Genomic DNA, 17,644 nt, shown 5'->3' on the forward strand with positions numbered 1-17,644 from the left:
TAAATTTAATGTAGGCTTTTAAAAAACTTTAAAGGAAGTCCAGTTTCATTTACATTTCAGTTTTTTATGATTCCTATGTGAAATGTTCATGTTTATTAATAATTACATTCACAATAAAAAGGAAATGTTTTTTAAAATTATGCTGGTAAAATGATGGATTGTAATCAGTTTAACAAACTCCTCCAGAATTGTCCCTGACTTATTTACAAAAACAGCTTGTCTTTGACAGATGGATATCACAGCAGTTTATTGTTATTTGAGATACTTCTTATCTCCCAACCCATTTCTACATGTACTTTGGGGGGGGGGGGGGAAGTTGCTGTGAAAATGTTTCATATTGAACTTTTGAAAAGGCTGCTGTCCAGAAGTGGGATCTGAAGTCAGCAAATATTCCACAGGGCTTAGAACAGTATAACCGTTCACAAAACTAAGTTCTTAAGCTTTCCATTATACAGGCCAGACAACACCATCGACAGCCACTTTGGAAAATGGAATTAGATATGGAAAAGTGCTCGTGATGTGATTCAGCAGGAATTAGATGAGTGATCTCAGGGTCCCTTCCAGATTTGTAGCTGTCATTTGTGAAGCAAGTGATATGACATTGTGGAAGTAGACTGTTATTATGAATGTGAGGATAAAATTTTAACTTCAAATGTCAGTCCTTTGAAATGCCAAATGCACTTATATCGTTTTTCCCTGTTTGTTTTTATTTTTATCTCCCACAGTTTTCTTCTGACTACAGTTATTTATAATGCTGTAAATGTCACGTGTTAAAAGTTAGCTGAAATTTTTCAGAGTTTGAGTGTGACATCCAGTTTTCCAAGAAAAAGAACCTTTGATATAATTTTTTAAACTTCATGGATGAATTATTAATAATAATGTTTTATAGTCTTAGGAGCAAATCACTTACCCCTTTCTGGGCCTTTTCTGCATCATAAAGAGATGTATAAGATAGATAATCTCTAAAGGCCCTTGCAGCTCTAAGTTTCTATGTTTAATACCTAATCTCAGTTTTGTGGAAAGACCTAAATCAGTCTGCACAATATAAACATGATGTTCTTTATAAATATAATTATATGTTCCAATTTACTCATGATTCAGAGAAATGGTTTTTTACCTTTTTTTTTTTCAGCTCAGGTAATAACCATACAAGTTGTGTTTTGTTTCTTGGTTAATTAAGACCTCTCTTATTTTTTAAAGGATTAATGAATTACCAGCGTTTCTCCTATTTGTGTTAAGACTGAAGGCTTTGATTTCTCTGGGAACTTTTGGCTCTAAAGTAACACCAGTCATGTGCTAAAAAGAGGTAATGGTAAAACAACTCAAACCTATTTATGTCTTTCCTGTGTTTGTAGGGTGGAAATGACTATGAAATCTACACAGATTCCCGAACAGCAGGCTATTCAGTGACCAGCCCAGAGGACACAAAAAAAATCTGTGAGGAGCTTTTCTTATAGTCTTTTATTTCCTGACCTTAATACTGAAAGAAAAAAGTCATCTCAAAATACTAGAGAAGATAACGAGCTTCTGAAGACGGATGCATCACCATTTAAACTCAAGAAATCCTACTCTGCCCACCTCCAATTCAGACATTCACTGGGACCTTGTAGCATGTGTTGAATTACTCTGAGCAGTGGTCAGAAAAGACAGACATATCTCCACTCCTGAATTAAAGTTAGATCTCATCTCTCTTCTTTTTATCTGGAGAAACCAAAGAAACAGAAGAATTCTGATATATGGGTCCTAAGGCAACGGTTAACTCAAATGAACATCTAAGATAATATTTCCCCATTTTCCAGGGCAAAACTAAGATGCCTAATTATGCGCACTAATTATGGTGTACATTTGTCTCTTTGGAGAACTTCTTATAATGGAAAAGAAAAGGTGACAATTTAGCTACAAGGTACACATTGACCTAACAGATTTTGTAACAGAAGGGTTTTACAAAACCCTTCCCAAATTTAAAGTTGTGCACATAATTAGACCTCCACAACAGCAGCGTAGGACAGGAGACTGTTTGCTAATGTTTCTTACATGAAAAATTCTGCGGTTCAGAGCTTCAACCACCACTCACTAAATGGAAACTGCTCCTAATGACTTTGGGGTTTAATGCAGGCTTCTTGTTTTTGCCAAAACTCCATTGTGAGACTGGCATGCCTGGGATCAGGGTTTTATTCAGGTTGAATGACTTGTCCTCTTTTTAACCCCCATTCCTTTCTGTGAAGCTGATTTCATATGACCAGCCAGATAAATGGCCAGATGACATCCAGTAGAAAACTTGTCCCTCAGCCTGGCACTGCTAGAAACTCTGGAATTGACTTCTGTTTGAACAGCACAGCTAGTTGGCCTGCTGTACAACAATCACATCTGTCACTCACTGCCTTTGATGGAAGAGAATAGAAAACATCTAGCTAGCAAGTGATTGCTGAGGACAGAGTACCCTTCTTCTAGGAGCCTGCCCTCATGGAAGCCCCAGTTTACAAAAACTGAGCTGGTCTCTTGAACATCATAAAACAAAACGGTTCTAGAACTCTCCCCAGCCTTCAAGAACCATGTTATTCTTGGTTAAGCTGGCTAAGAAATGCTCTGAGTTAGCTACCTACCTCTCACGCTACCTTTAACATGTTTAAAGGTAACGTGTTAAAAAAAAACAAAACCTAACTGACCAGTTAGCAGTGTGAAGTTTCTCATCTTCTTTACCATTATTTATTAGTGAAAGATGCCATCTACTCTTGATAAACCCTCATACAGAATTGAATCCTTGCTTTAGAAGAAATGAGAACACCTGTGGTTTCACTTCTTTTAATTAACTGCTTCAGGACTTACTTTCTTTGAGTCTTTGAGGAAAAATGGGACAAAATCAAAGCCCCTTTATCCATATTATACTCCTGGAGAAAAATGTTGATCTATCCAGTGAGAAGGTTAAAATGCCTTTTTTCAAATCTTAAAAAAAAACCCAACTCAGACACTCCCTCTCTTTGCTGCTGAGAGAGTCATGGATAGGTAACCCTAATAGCAGCGCTAGTACCTGCAGCTAGGTCTTTACTGCCAGAACTTTGTACCAATTAGACTTCCTAGCGACTAGCTTTCTCTGCAGTGCCAACATTGGTAAAACTAATTAATACTGATGTGGCCCATAGCATGTTACCAAATATAAGGGAAGGGAACACCTAGCCCCTTCTCCCAAGTTAGACTGAGGCTGCTTCTTGCTACCACACTCCTAGGCATAGGTCCGGTGAAAAGATTTGGGGTTGGACTTATGAATGTTCTTTGCTCCCACCCACCCACTCAAAGTGCTGCACATGGTATTTCTGATTAGGAACATTCAGAAAATGTGACCAATGAAAGGCTTGCTTTCTTTAACATTGCAAATGAAATAATGGTGTACAAAAAGATTTCGAAATCAATAAAATTTTACACTTTTTAGCAAAAGCACCCCACTTTTGGCATTATTCATCGTAGCTACCTTGAGTTCAGCAGTTGAGGTTTGCAAGTGTGCAAAGTTGAGTCATTTGATTGCTTGGGCTCTACAGATGAGACGAAATGCACCTCCCATCCCCATTTGGTATTTGGTTGAACTGAAAGAAGAATGTAGCCTAGCCCAGAGAGGTTTAAAAGCAATCATTTTCTCTGCTTCCCTCCATTTTTATTACTTTATAAACAGTAGTTAAATTTCACCTCTATCTTAGGACTTGCCAGCACTGACAGACCTACATCTACTTAGACTATGACCTTTGACTCCTGCCTGTACATCAAATTTTATCAGACTTTCATTCCCAAACTGTTAAAAATACCAAACGAAAGTAAAGGTTTCCTTATATTTTGCTTAGGTAACATGTTCTTGTGACATATGTTTAGACTAAATTCTGGGATAACACCTTCTATTCATAGAATCATTTAATATTAGAGCTGGAAAAGACCTTGCCAAGATTAATAATTAGGTCTCCTCAGGGTGGTTCTCTTTCCAGCATGCCACACCATTTCTAACTATTATCAAGGGAATTTTTCAAAACATAATGAAAATAAGCTTTAATATATCCCAAATTATCCACCTTTCCACTTGCCTGCCAAGATAAACATTGTAATACAAAAAAACCCAAAGAACTATTTCTAGCACCTCAAACCCTAACAAAAACTGGGAATCAGACTGTGTTACCCTACACATGCCCACGTTTACTCTTCATGATGTACTCATCGTTCAACCTCCTTTACATGGGACATTGCTCTTTGCATGACACCTTTTAAAATGACATCTTTGTGAGGCATGCCTCACTTGTAAACATTAGTAGGCAACAAATAATCCCTTAGGAAAAATTATAGCAGGTGAAGCAAGCCATTATCCCCAAATTTTGCCCCTCTGAAGAATCGAGGAAAGTATAAATCTAAAAGCTGCCTTGCTTTCTGCAGGAAAAGGATATAGTATAGTAGGAAAAGAACTGCCTTTGGAGACATGGGTTCAGATCGCACACAATACTTTGTGACTTTGGTCAAGTCACTTAATGTCTCAGAGCCTCAGTTTCCACATTTGTGAAAGGAAAACAATTGATCTAGATGACTTACTTCTAAGTTCCCTGCCAGCCCTAAGTCTGTTATCCTTGTGATGTACTGTACCCAGGAAAGTGGTAAGCAGCAGAGTGTAGGCTCACTTTCTAACCTATAAAAATATATAAACCTATAAAAACATCTTAGAAGCATGGTAGGCACATGAATGGCAAACAAAACCTGGAAAACACAAGAGGCTCTTGGAATTTCCTAGAACTTGGATGAAGTAACTTCTAGGTATATTTCCATTTGAAATATACCTTTTGTATGCATCCTGAAACACCAAAGGGTTCAAATCCCATGTTAGCCTCTCTGAACTTTAACTAGGTTAGCAAACAAACATACAGTAAACCTATTTCCATGGCAAATTGTCTTAAGTGATCTGAGCTCCAGCGTCTTCATCTGTAAAGTGAGAGGGTTAGTGGCCTCCTCTAGGTCCTGTCACCCTGGGGGAAAAGAATCAGAGATTGGGAAAGAATGTTCCCCCCTTTGACCCAGAAAATTAGTGTATACCTTACAAAGTAGAGTAAAAGTTACAAAAAGAAGAGGAGAAAGTGTATGAACCTGGAATCTGAAGCGATGACAATACCACCACCTTATTTTTGCACAATACAGTTTACAAAGTACTTAGATTCAGTCTTCCTATCCACCTGTGAAAGCTATCATATTCATTTCCCAGATAAGGTAACTGAGGCTCAGGAAAGTGGTCCAGATTCACACAGATGATGTGGACAACTTGTCTATTTAACCCCACGCACCAGGACCACTGATGAAGAGATGTAGAATACCTAGAGATTAAGCAACATGCCCAAGGTCAATTAGAAGAAACAGCTGGAGTTTGAGCTCAAGTCTCCGACTGCAATCCTATACTCTTTCCACTGTACCACACATTAGCTCTTCAGTGACTTGATCTGTGTTCACTCCATCTACCGAGGTAAATAAACCATTCTCTGCCTTAACTGGCAATCTCCATGAGCTGCTAGGCTCCAAAAGTTCTTTACCTGGTGACCATTTTGGTGATGAGCCTTAAAATGTAACTGGGAAATGTATAATCCAATAAAAATACAGTGCAACATAGATAATGTTAATTTATGATTTTCTGAGTCAACGAGCAGTCAGCAAAGTTCTGTTTCAAGGGACTAGATGATGTCTAAGATTCCCTCCAGCTTTAAATTTCTGATCCTACGATGAGTTTTTTTATCACAGTGTTTCTAGCATTCAACCCCTTTCAAATAGGGTGATTCTTATAAATAAGGAAACAATAAAAGTTAAGAAACTAGTCATTTTCAACAAAAGTTAAGTATTTAATTCTTGAACTTCAATTTAAATCATCAGCAAATAAGCATTATTTTAAATGATTTTTTATCATTTTCTAGAAACCACAAAATTCAGAATATGGCATACATTTTTCCTTTTAAATAGCAACCACTGAAAATGCAGAAAACCAATTACAAAGAAAATCCAAAAGCCTCATTTGCAAAAAAAAAAAAAAAAATTATATATATTTACAGTACTTGCAATCTTGTAGCAAAGACAAGCGCAACATGCAATTGTATCGAGTTTAAGGCAGAAACCTTAGTCACTAAAAAAATTACTAAACATTTACTATATCACATTGAAAAATAAGACACCATCCAAAATGTGTTTAAAATGTTCACTTTAACCAGGTTGTCAGAAAGCAAGCTACTACCCCTTGTCAGCTAGTGTTTCAGCACAAACCTTAAGAGATGGTTTTGTTTTCTAAACAGGAGCCCCCATTGTTCCACCTTTCACAGTCTAATGGTTCAAAGAGAGCACAAAACAGCCAAACCAGAGATGTGGATCCAAACTTGACACCTCAGCCCCAAAGCCCACAGGCTTTGCTAAAAGCAGGGAAGTCCTCATACTTGTTTAAAGCTTTACAGGAGAATGAGGGATTCTGTCTCACAGCTCAGCACAGTTTAAACTCGATATGACCATCCAGATAGGATCCTGGGATTCACATAAGGGCTGGGCTGCCTGATCTCCCATCAATCCTTCTTCTCTGGCCAGTGGTCAGGCCCTCCTGCTTCCCCACCCAGAGAATTGTACCCCTCAAGAAAGGCACTGAAACAAATTCCTAAGAATCCAGATTCATTTTCTGAACTCAATGGCTTCTCCCAAGTCTCCATCATCCTCAGGTGAGCCCCACTCTAATCAAAAATTCTGGATGAAGGCTAAGGCAGAGACTACATCTAAGAATTGCAAAGGTCACTAAGAGGTGACAAGCTGAGTCATTATAGGATTGGGACAAAAGGGAAGAAAATCCAAACTGCCTACATTGGGTTCTTACTGGGCTTCTGTCCCAGAGGTCTAACTTAATGGTATAAAGTACCTGCATACACAGGTACAGGGAGAGGGTCAGTCTATATGGAGGCTGGCCAGAATGTTAGGAAAATAACACATCCCAAAATGCCCTTTCTACATCTCTTTGGGCTCAAAGTTTAATCCTCCACTCATCTACCAAACCTCTTCTTTTTTAAAAAATTAATACATTTCAGGTGGTAAGGAATCAAGACACTTCCCCTCACCCCTGGTCCTCCAATCCTTTCTTCAGGAGATAAGTCACATCTAACAATTTGACCCTTGAGTTCCCACTCTCGTCCCACCCGTCAGCCGAAATTTACTCATAACTCATCTGTCTGTCCCCAACACTTGCCCCACCTCCCCCCTCCCAGAACAGTGTCCTTCAAGAGGGCCGAGCTGGGGAGAAGAGGGGAAGCAGGGGTACCAGGAGGCCGCCTAGGAGCTGATGACGTGTCCCGACCAGGTCTCATGTTTGGTGCCTGGTGCCAGGTGAGTAATGACAACTTCCACAGCCTGGTGCTTCTCATTCTTGGGTGGAATTGAACACATTTTGTAGGTAACTTCATCTCCTTCCATAGGCACATATTCTCCTTCAACACTGTCAGAGAGTCAGGGGTAGGGGAAAGGAAAAAATAGGAATGTGTCCCGATACACCACCGTGGGCTTTCCCCACTCAGTCTCATAAGAAGGAAGCCAAGAAAAGGCCCATCAGAGCAAGGGACAGGATCCAACCCTTCTGCCCATCCTAGGGACCAGACGATTATGAACTGTGATTAATACAATAAGACTGACATAGTGTGATCTATGGATGCCATGTCTCAGATATAAACGTGAGCTCTGAGTTACAGAGACAAAGGGAGAAGAATGTAGGAGAGGCATTCCTGGGAATGCCCTCCCTTCCACTGACTGGTGGAGGCCTTGCAAAAACTTACAGTTCCCCTCATTCCCTCAAGTGTACATGTATGTGCACTTGCATGACACATACTACCCTCTTCACCCCACTCCTCCTTTCCCCTTATCTCCAACTCACTTCCCTACTCTCCACTCCACCCTGCCAGAAGCCCTCTTTATAACTACCTTTTAGAAAAAATATATCTCATGTGGGCCCTTCTCACACATGTCCATATACAACATGACAAGTATCATACCAGCTTAGCCTATGAAATACCCAATTCAGGGCGAGGCCCATATACTGTACACCCATTGAGACAATATGAAACTGTGCTCTTGCTCATAACCTCTCTCCTTTCCTCCCTCTCCCCTACCCATGCCCCCTCAACCCTGTCCCCCCTCCACCTTTGCTGCTCACATATTATATCCACCTTCTGGCCACTTACTCAGAGATATGAAGGAAGATGTCTGGGCCACCATCAGCTGGTGTAATGAAGCCATGCCCCTTGGAACGGCAAAAGCATTTACAGACCCCCTTGTACACGGGTCCCTCAGATGCTCGCACAGTCCTGAATGAGTGTGGAGAGAGAAAGACAGGAGTAATTCACCCCATTGTTCCCACCAGCCCAGACTCAAGAAGAAGAGAGAGGAAGCATCCTCTCACCAAGGTGGACTAACTAACCCAGGGCCTGTGTTTTGTCTGAAGACAGTGATATCATAAACTTTGTGCAAAGGGCTCTCATTACAGAGCTGGACCCACCCACCCAGCTCCTGAGAGTCATGGGGCTAGAAAGCAGGGGCAAAATATTGAAAAGCACATCTGACAACTTCTGGCAAGGTGAAAAGAGCTACTTTCTGGTCCTGCTTTTGATCTTGTGTGACCTTGAGCAAGGGAATTCATTTCAGGGTAAGCTTCCTGATCTATAAAAATGACATTAAAGTTCCCTTCCAAATGCAGTTTCAGAGGCAATTTGGAAAACCTCTGAGAACTGATAGAGTGAAGGGAGCAGAATTAGATCATTCTACAAAGATAACAACATTATCGAGAAAAACAACTCGGAACCATTTTAGAATTCTGACCAATGCAGTGACAAATGACAGTTCCAGGGGACCACAGATGAAAGGGGATGGCCTCCAAATGCACGAGCAGACATACAATTTTGAACACAACCAACGTGGGATTTTGTTTTGACTGGCTAGGATATGTTATTAGGGAATTCATTTTCTTTTTTTTTTTTAATTGTTTGATGAGGGGAGAAGGGAGAGAGAAAATAAAAGCTTGTGGAAAAAAATTAGAAAAATTTTAAAGTTTAGATAGAAAAAAATAAATTTTAAAAAACATAATGAAGTTCATTTCCAGCACTGACATTCTGTGATCTTATGATCACACTCACACACCGCTGCCTCCAAGCTAATCCAGGCTTACAGAGCACAGCAAAAGACTGGGCTTTAACTGGAATTATCCTCTACGTGTGCACAGCAAGCATCTGAGTTCTGCTCTATGAGGTAAGCAAGGTAGGCATTTTTACCACCATTTTACAGTTGAGGGGTGCTGACTTGATGAAGGTCTGGAACCAGCGCTAGAACTGAGTTGCACGATAGACTGTAAATACCCTTTCTTATCACATCTCACCGAGGTGAAGCAACACAGGGTAGCACATTAGGTTGTTCCTTTTGGGCCCTCAGCCACTTGGTCTTTTCCACAAGAAGCATCTCTAGCCTTTACTCCCCATCTCTTTTTTTCTGGGTACTCACGCTGAAAAGGTCCTGGTTCGCCGGGTAGGCAAGGGGCTGGGGATGAGGTACCCTCTCATAGGAGATGGAGAACGGTCCCTTTCCCGGGGACCATCAGGTAGACGGAGAGAGGCTGGATGGGTAGGGGGCTTCGGTGGTTGGGGAGGCTCCGCTGACATAATTTACCTGAGGGGAGAAATGAAGATTTCTGAGACTCTGGATCCAGCTGGCAGATCCCCAGCACAAACAACTAAAATATATAAGCAGCAGGGCCAGGTTGAGCACAGAGTCATCCATAACTTGTGTAAAGTAAGAAAAGCCAGATTTACATTAATTTACATTTAAAAGGCAAGGAGAAGCCACACCACCCCACACACAGACAAAAAAAAATCTCTTCTCCACCCAGCTGCCATAAACCCATAAAATTCTGCCATTAGAGATTCATCCTTTGGGTTAAAAGGAAAATTTGCCCTGAAAGTCACAACATTATGGTATGGTAGTTTATCCTTGAGTTGGCTGCCCTGAGACCAAAGTACTAGGTCAGTCTCTCAACAAAAACTCAAGAAAAGAATCAAATAAAACCGATTCAGCCCTCCAGAGATAAAAGCTGAATTACCACTTGCTGAATATGATGTAGATGAGAGATCTTTGCCCAGCGATGGGCTACACTAGGCAGCCTCTGGGGTTTCTTCTAAATTCTGACACTGATTCTGAGTTCACAGTCTAACAGAAGCAGTGAGAGAGGCAGGAATTCAGGGGGAAACAATGGCAGGAGCACGGGTGTGTAAAGTGCTGAGGGATGTAGGAACAATGAGTTCTGATGCTGTGGGGACAACCCCCAGAGAAGGCGGGCACATCCCAAAGCTGCTTCTCTTCCTCTGCCCCATCCTGCCTGCCCTGTTTCTGATGACAGCATCACCACTCTGCCAGTCACCCAGGCTGTCCCCGAAACTGCAGAGGGAGTCATGGGTGACTCAGGTGCTGACATTCAACCCTCTGTCCAAATGGTTTTCGTTGCTCCACCCCATCAGACATCAAATAGAATCTCGATCACCTTCCTTTCTCCTTTCACTGATACACCTCAGGTCCTAGACTGCTACAATGGCCCAACTCATCAGCCTCGGTTTTTTCCTTTCCTAATTCATCCTCTATCCTGCCATGGTACTTCTGCCCAGGTACAGTTTGATTTTCTTTCTCAGTGATTTTGGGGCTTTCCAGAAAAATCACTTCACTAACCTCTCAGAGCCATAATTCCCTCATTTGCAAAAATTAAAGGTGTCACCTTTTGTACAACTTGCCTCAGAGGGATATCCTATCATGCAAGGGAAAACACGTTGAAAACATTAAGCACTATATGCCTGTGGGTGTATATGTGTACATGTGTGCATAGTGTTGTGGTGTTGTTCTGTCATATCTGACTCTGTGACCCCATTTAGGGTTTTCTTGGCAAAAATATGGGAATGGTTTGCCATTCTCTGTTCCAGATCATTTTACAGATGAGGAAACTGAGGCAAACAATTGCCCAGGGTCACACAGCTAGTAAGAGTCTGAGGCTGTATTTGAACTTCCTGACTCCAGGCCCAGTGTTCCATCTACTGCACCACCTAGTGCCCAAACCTGTTCTTGGGCTCTGTCTTTGTGTCTCTACACACACACACACACACACACACACACACACACACACACACGTACATGCACACACACAAACACATGCACACACACATGTTTGAATATATGTATATACATGTGCATAAATACCACTATGTGTACATATACACACAACATACACTTGTTATTACTAGTACCATTAATAATAATGACTCCCATTGTCTATCAGCAAAAGTCCAAAATTCTTTAGCCAATCGTTCAAGACTTTCTACAACTGAGTCAACCAACAAGTATTCATTAAGCACTTACTATTTGCCAAGCAACATGTTAAGTGCTGGAGATACAAGAAAGGCAAAAATTTTCCCTGCTCTCAAGAAGTTTGTGTTACATAAGGCCTTCCATACAAATACTACAATTCCTACATACAAATAAAACTTCTACAAATACTCCGGGCTCCCCCAAAAACCAGTCCAACAGTTCCATAAGCGTATCTTGTACATTCCCACATCTGTTCCCTATATGGGAAATGCCCTCTTCACTATCCCCCTCACTGAAATCCTAAAGTCACCCCACATCAAAAGCTACCTCTTCCTTGAGGCCTTTCCCTATCGTACCCAGAGCTGCTAAGTGTTCACATCATCTTCTGGATGTTCAAGTCCTGCTACTTTGTACCTTCTCGTCTACTTAGCATCTTCAGTTGACATGGAGAATGACCTAGACCTGAGGATTAGTGCTATCTATCTACTTCCTGACAGAGAAGTGCTCGACACAAGATACAGAATGAGACCTAACACGTTTGGACACAAATAATGTGGGAATTTGTTTTGATTTATTATGTGTTTTTGTTACAAAGGTTTTTATTTTTCTTATTTCCTTTTAAATTGAAAGGGAGGGCTAAGAGGAAGAGAAAATAAATGATTGAAAAATTAATACAATTTTTTAAAATAAAGATTTTTTTTTTAAAAGACATTAGAAATCCTCTAGTCCAACCTCTCAGTTTTACAGATGTCATTACTGCAGCCCTTTGTGATTTAAGTGACTTATCTAAGGTCATTAAGTAGATCTTCCTAATTATTTCCAAAAAACAAAACAAAAAAACCCTCTCATTATTTTGCCATAAGAGAAGGTGATTTTACAAAATCCTCAAAAACCCAAAAGCTGGTATCTGGGCATCCTTAGCCAGCACTTATCCAGCCCTACCCATCCAACAGAAGAAAAACTTGGCGCTAAAAACACCCAAATGATGTGTCTAGTTGCTTCTCCCAGCCTGCTTCTGCCTTCCCCAGAGATACATGGGATGCTGGAGCTGAAAGGAACTTTAGAGACACTTGAGGAAACTGAGGCCCAAAGAGGTCAAAGTGATTTGTCCAAGGTCCCCCAGTGAGTTAACAGCAGACCATTCCCTCTCCACTCTCCTAAGTTGCCTCTCTGGATCCTGAACAGAAAGAGAATAGCCTTTGGTGACCCCAATGCTCAAACAGTAAACTCAAGGAAGCCAGGAGGAGGCCTCAGCTTCACAGGAAGGAAACACCACCCAGGGAGGTGGAGTTGGGGGAGGGGAGTGATTCCCTAGAGTCCCACAGCCTCATCTCCACCAGGGTAGGCAGTTTGATCACTGCTGTCCCCTCCCCACCAGGAAAGGCAAAAAATAGCAGCTCCTCCCAAGTCTCTCCTTTCCTTTGCCCTTCCGATCAACCCCTCCTGAAATATAGACCCTTGTTCCCCAACCCCATAGGCACTTGCTTTCCCCCACCTCTACTGGAGACCACAGCCCACTTTGCCGGAAAGGGAGGAGTAAAAGGGGAGAGAAATGGAGAGGAAGTGGCCTACCAGCCTCCCTTGACTCTGACAGCTGTTGGTCCTTGTCCATATAAAATCACCTCTAGGAGGAAGATGGAAAAAGGACAAAAAGGGAGAAAGATCAGCAAGGGATTATGCATCTGTTCTAACTGGAGTGAGTGAATCCAGAACTCCTCAGGGAAAAATAGGAGAATGAAGAGACAGTGTGGTACAATGGAAAGAATACAGAACTGTAACAAAGAAGACCTAGGTTTGAGACTAGTTTAGAGGGAACTATGGCTCTGAGAGGTTAGTTAAGTGATTTTCTTAGGGATCACAGAGCTAGAAACTTATTACCTACATACTATCTGTGTGATCTGAGCAAGTCATTCTAACCAAGGGGTGAGGAACCTGTTTGCATTCAGTCAAAGGGCCACACTTGAAGTCCTAAAAGGCCACATGTAGCCTCGAGGCTGCAGGTTCCCCACTCCTGTTCTAACATCCCCTCTTCAGTTTCCTCGTGTATAAACTGAAGACCTTAAGGTCCATTTTAGCTCTAAATTGATAATCCTATGAAACATGTATTTACAACAACCATGGGGGAAAAAAAAAGGTCTAAATTATCTAATCATCTAAGAAGTATAAATCAACTCTGATATACCACCAGGTTTCCATCAATTTGGCAAAGATACTAAAAGTCATTAAAATTCAATGCTGGCTAGGCTGTGGTAAACCAGACACACTAACACTACACTGCCCATAGAAATGTAAACTGACTCAAACTCATTAGAAAAAAATAAGTGATCATAAGAGCTATAAAAATCGCCTTAATTAGGTGACACTGCAGCCTAAAAAAAATCTGAAGAACTCTTAGGTGGCATTGACAGAATTATCATGTCCAGGAAAAGAAGGCTCCTTTCTTCTGCAGCATTCTGCTTTGGTTAGAACACGTCTGGAATATCTTATTCACACATTCTGAGCCCACTTTAGAAAGGATATTGATAAGAATGAATCCAGTGTGGAGAAAGGCAAGAAGTGATGGGCTTTGAGTTCATGTAATCTGAAGATCAGCTGAAGAAAATGGGGATATTTAGTCTGGAGGAAGAGAAGGCTTAATGAGGACATGATAGCCATATTCAGGATTTAAAAGAGAGGGATAAGACTTGTTCTGCTAGACTCCAGAGGACACAGCTTAGAACAATGGGTGGAAGGTGCTAAAAGACAAACTTAGGCTTGTTGCAAGAAGCAATTTCCTAACAAGTAGAGAAGCTATCTGGAAGTGAAATGGGCTGCCTCTAGAAAGGCTGAATCTCCCCCTCTGAAAGTCTTCAAGGAAAAACAAAACTGTTCACTTGCTGGGTATGAAGCAAAAGGGATTTCTGGTCAGGTACAAGTCAGTAAGTGGCAGAGCCAAGATCTCAAGTTCTGACACCAAATGCAGTGTCTTTTCCATTTTAAGCAGGCAACCTTTCCAAAAGTGAGTCAGGAATTCAGCTAAGGTCTCCTGATTGCCAGGTCAGAGTTTCTTCCAAATTGAAATTCAGACTCTGAGGGTTTCCAAGAAGGAAATGTTGTTTAGTCAGTCAGTCAATAAGCATTTATTAATGATTACTATGTACCAGGCACTGTGCTAAGTACTAAGGATACAAAGAAAGGCAAAAACATCATCCCTACCTATCCTCAAGGTTGCTCCTATCCTCAGAAGGAAATTAAGCTCTGGGTAGGGAATGTAAAGTTAATGTGAGACACCTGGCTTATCTAAAGCTGTATGTCTTTTTCAAAATCAGAGAAGGTGAAGTCTTGAATTGCCTCAATTAATAAATTAATTTATCAAAAGATAGATAAAAAAATGGAAAAACTACTCTTGATCTCATTCTCACCAACTAACAGAAACTAGTTCCTGGAACAGAAATGTTGGGAACCTTAAGCCAAGCCCTTAAGCCATCTCAAAATTTATGGTGATATATATGCAAAGCACTTTATATACATTATCACATTTTAGCCTCATGGCACCCTGAGATTATAGTAAATACCATAATTCTTATTTTCCAGATGAGAAAAATTAAGGCTGAGAGAGCCTTAGTAACTTGACCAGGGTCACCCAGCTAGGAAGCTGTTCACAGGCAGGATTCAAACTGAGTTGTTTCTACATCCCTAGTTCTGCACTCCATCCACTGTGCCCCCTAGCAGTTTCAAATAAGTGAAAATAGAGAAGGTAAAGCTATATATACTATTATTTTGCTGCCTCTTAAAAGAAAAAAGTCAGGTATACTTTCATATGCACTCTAGGTTTTGGGGAGAATAGATATCTAATGAATAGGTAGGACCCATGACTCAAGATCCTGCATATATCTTGCCTGTACATAATTATTTCCATGTTGTCTCCCTCATCAGAGTGTGAGCTCCTTGAGACCAGGAACTACATGCATTTCTTTGTATACCCATCAGCTTAGCAAAATGGATGACACAGAGCTGGTGCTTGATAAATACTTGGGTGACTTAACTGACTATCCCATAAAAGAGAAGAGATTAGACTTGTTTTGTCTGGTGACCAGCAACAGCTATAAATGGCAAAGTAAGACTTTGGCTCAATTTTAGAAAAAACAATTGAATAACAATTTGAGTTATCGAAAATGGAACAGGGCTGCTTGGGAGGTAGCAAGTTTCCCATCACTGGAGGTCTTTAGCTACACATTTGTCTGAGACATTACCAGAGACGCTTTTCCAGGAACAGTTTAAACTAGATGGTCCCAGTCCCCTTCCATCTCAGAGTTCACTCTGTGATTTCTCTCTCACTAATCTTTCTTCTCTAAAGGGAGTTTCCATTTCTCCTTTGTCACTTCCTAGTTATGTGGCTATTGGCAACTCATTCAAATTGAGAGTCAGTTTTATCATTCATAAAAAGGAACTAAAAATTCTTGTATTATCTGTCTCTTAGGAGTACAGTGAAGAAAGCAATCTAATCTATATAAATGTGAACTATTGTTGATAACTAAATAAGGCATTTACATTTTTTAGGGGATTTAAAGCTTTTAAGAGCCAAAGGAATGAATCTCAAATGATATAATTTCAAGTCTGAGCTTTTTTTTCCTTATCATTCCCCAGTTAGGCTCCCCTCCCTCTATTCTCCCTATGTCTGCTCCCAGGTAATTTCCTTTTAGGTTGGATGGGAGAGAGGAGAAACACTGTTCTAGACATTCTTAAGCAGTGGTAAGATAGGACTCTAGAAAGAATTCAAAGCATTTGGATGATCAGTAGCCCAGAGAGAAGTAACTTGTCCAAGATCATAAATACAAATGAAGCATTTCAAACGAAATATAAGGCAAGACAAAACAAAACATACTACAAAGTCCTGTGTGGTAAGAGCCGAATGAGTGGTATAGACAGGAAATGTTCTACTGGTTCAGGGGAGGGTGCTCCACTGTGGGCTGGCCAGGATGGTCAGAGGAGCTGTCACGGTGAGATGGGGATGGAGCTAGGCCTTAAAATATAAGTAGAACTGGCATAATTAGAACTCAGATTTATATAGCACTTTTTAAGCTAACAAAGTGCCTTCCCTCACAATAATCTGACAGAGGTCTCAAACACATGTGGCTTAATCCCCAAACATATTTAAGTGTAAAAGGGAAATTTTCAACAAAATAAGTAAAAATATGATGATTTCTATTTAAATTTGATAAGTAGAACTGGCATAATTAGAACTCAGATTTATATAACACTTTTTAAGCTAACAAAGTGCTTTCCCTCACAATACTCTATTCCAACACATCTCAAACCCATGTGCCTTAATCCCCCAAACATATTTAAGTGTAAAAGGGAAATATTTAACAAAATAAGTAAGAATACAATCATCTCTATTTAAATCTGACAACACTGCTTTACAGCATTATTCCTCACACTTTACAGATTAGCAAACTGAGCCTCACCAAGATTTAGTGACTTCCTGTTGTCACAAGCCAACAAGTGTGACCTAAACCCAGATCTTCTAACTTTAGATCCTGTAGTCTTTTAAATGTGTTTTTAATTTTAAAAATAAGTTTTAAGGTTTCTTTTTTTAATATCACAGTCTTTTTCAAACAATTTAGTCATTAAGCATTTATCAAGCACTTACAATATTCAATATGTGTTAAGCACAAGGGATTCCTATGGCAGCCAAAAAAAAAAAAAGAGTCCCTCCCTTCAAGGAGGTTACATTGTAATTTTTGTTAGACAGCAATGTGATACCCCCAAAGGTTATCTTGATCTCTTTTATGATGCAGACACCCAACTACATCCATCTTTCAAGATAGCTAGAGAAATTCTTAAAGTCAGTATTTTGAATTCTTCTCTCCTACATCACAGTCATTTCTGAATATTACTCTCCACCCCCAATCTACCTCACACCAAGTCCACCCCCTTCTAACAAAGAAAAAACACTTAAGAAAAACAGTCAGTACCATAAACTACAGTTGATATGGATGCAACATTTTGCTCTTGTAATCCCCTACTTCTTTGTCAAGAGGAGGGAAGTATATTTCATTATCTCTTCCCTACGACCAAGATTGGTTATTAGAATTATTGAGTTTAGCTTCCTGTAAGTGCTCTTTTCATTGCCATGATAGTCATTGCATACAGGGTTCTGCTGCATCAGTTCACATATAAACCTTACATTTCTCTGAATTCGTTAGTCATTTCTTGTTCTATAATAATATTCCATTCCATTCACTTATTTCCAGTGCTACCCTGAAAAGATGTCCCACACGGCTAAAACAAAACAAAATGTCCC

The 17,644-nt window shown here is 40.3% G+C and overlaps 2 protein-coding genes across 10 annotated transcripts in view; one reads left to right on the forward strand and one right to left on the reverse strand.

Moving 5' to 3' along the window:
• PMM2 (phosphomannomutase 2) overlaps nt 1-3,432 on the forward strand; it is a 31,400-nt gene extending 27,968 nt beyond the window's left edge. For all 3 annotated transcript variants that reach the window (XM_072608722.1, XM_072608704.1, XM_072608713.1), the window contains exon 8: nt 1,356-3,432. In XM_072608722.1, the coding sequence (XP_072464823.1) occupies nt 1,356-1,457 (102 nt within the window). In that variant the 3' untranslated portion in view covers nt 1,458-3,432. The remainder of the gene's footprint in view (nt 1-1,355) is intronic.
• A 2,393-nt stretch (nt 3,433-5,825) lies between these two features.
• Nucleotides 5,826-17,644, reverse strand: part of CARHSP1 (calcium regulated heat stable protein 1) — a 30,228-nt gene continuing 18,409 nt past the window's right edge. For 6 of the 7 annotated variants that reach the window (XM_072608770.1, XM_072608757.1, XM_072608744.1 and 3 more), the window contains exons 2-4: nt 9,514-9,678; nt 8,205-8,327; nt 5,826-7,465 (exon numbers count right to left, since the gene is read on the reverse strand). In XM_072608770.1, coding sequence (XP_072464871.1) covers nt 7,303-7,465; nt 8,205-8,327; nt 9,514-9,671 — 444 coding nt within the window. In that variant the 5' untranslated portion in view covers nt 9,672-9,678 and the 3' untranslated portion in view covers nt 5,826-7,302. Of the gene's footprint in view, nt 7,466-8,204; nt 8,328-9,513; nt 9,679-16,222; nt 16,247-17,644 lie in introns of those variants that run through there. The other variant, XM_072608760.1, reaches the window with a different exon arrangement.

Source organism: Notamacropus eugenii, chromosome 1 (genome assembly GCF_028372415.1).
Source record: "Notamacropus eugenii isolate mMacEug1 chromosome 1, mMacEug1.pri_v2, whole genome shotgun sequence".
Taxonomy (NCBI): domain Eukaryota; kingdom Metazoa; phylum Chordata; class Mammalia; order Diprotodontia; family Macropodidae; genus Notamacropus; species Notamacropus eugenii.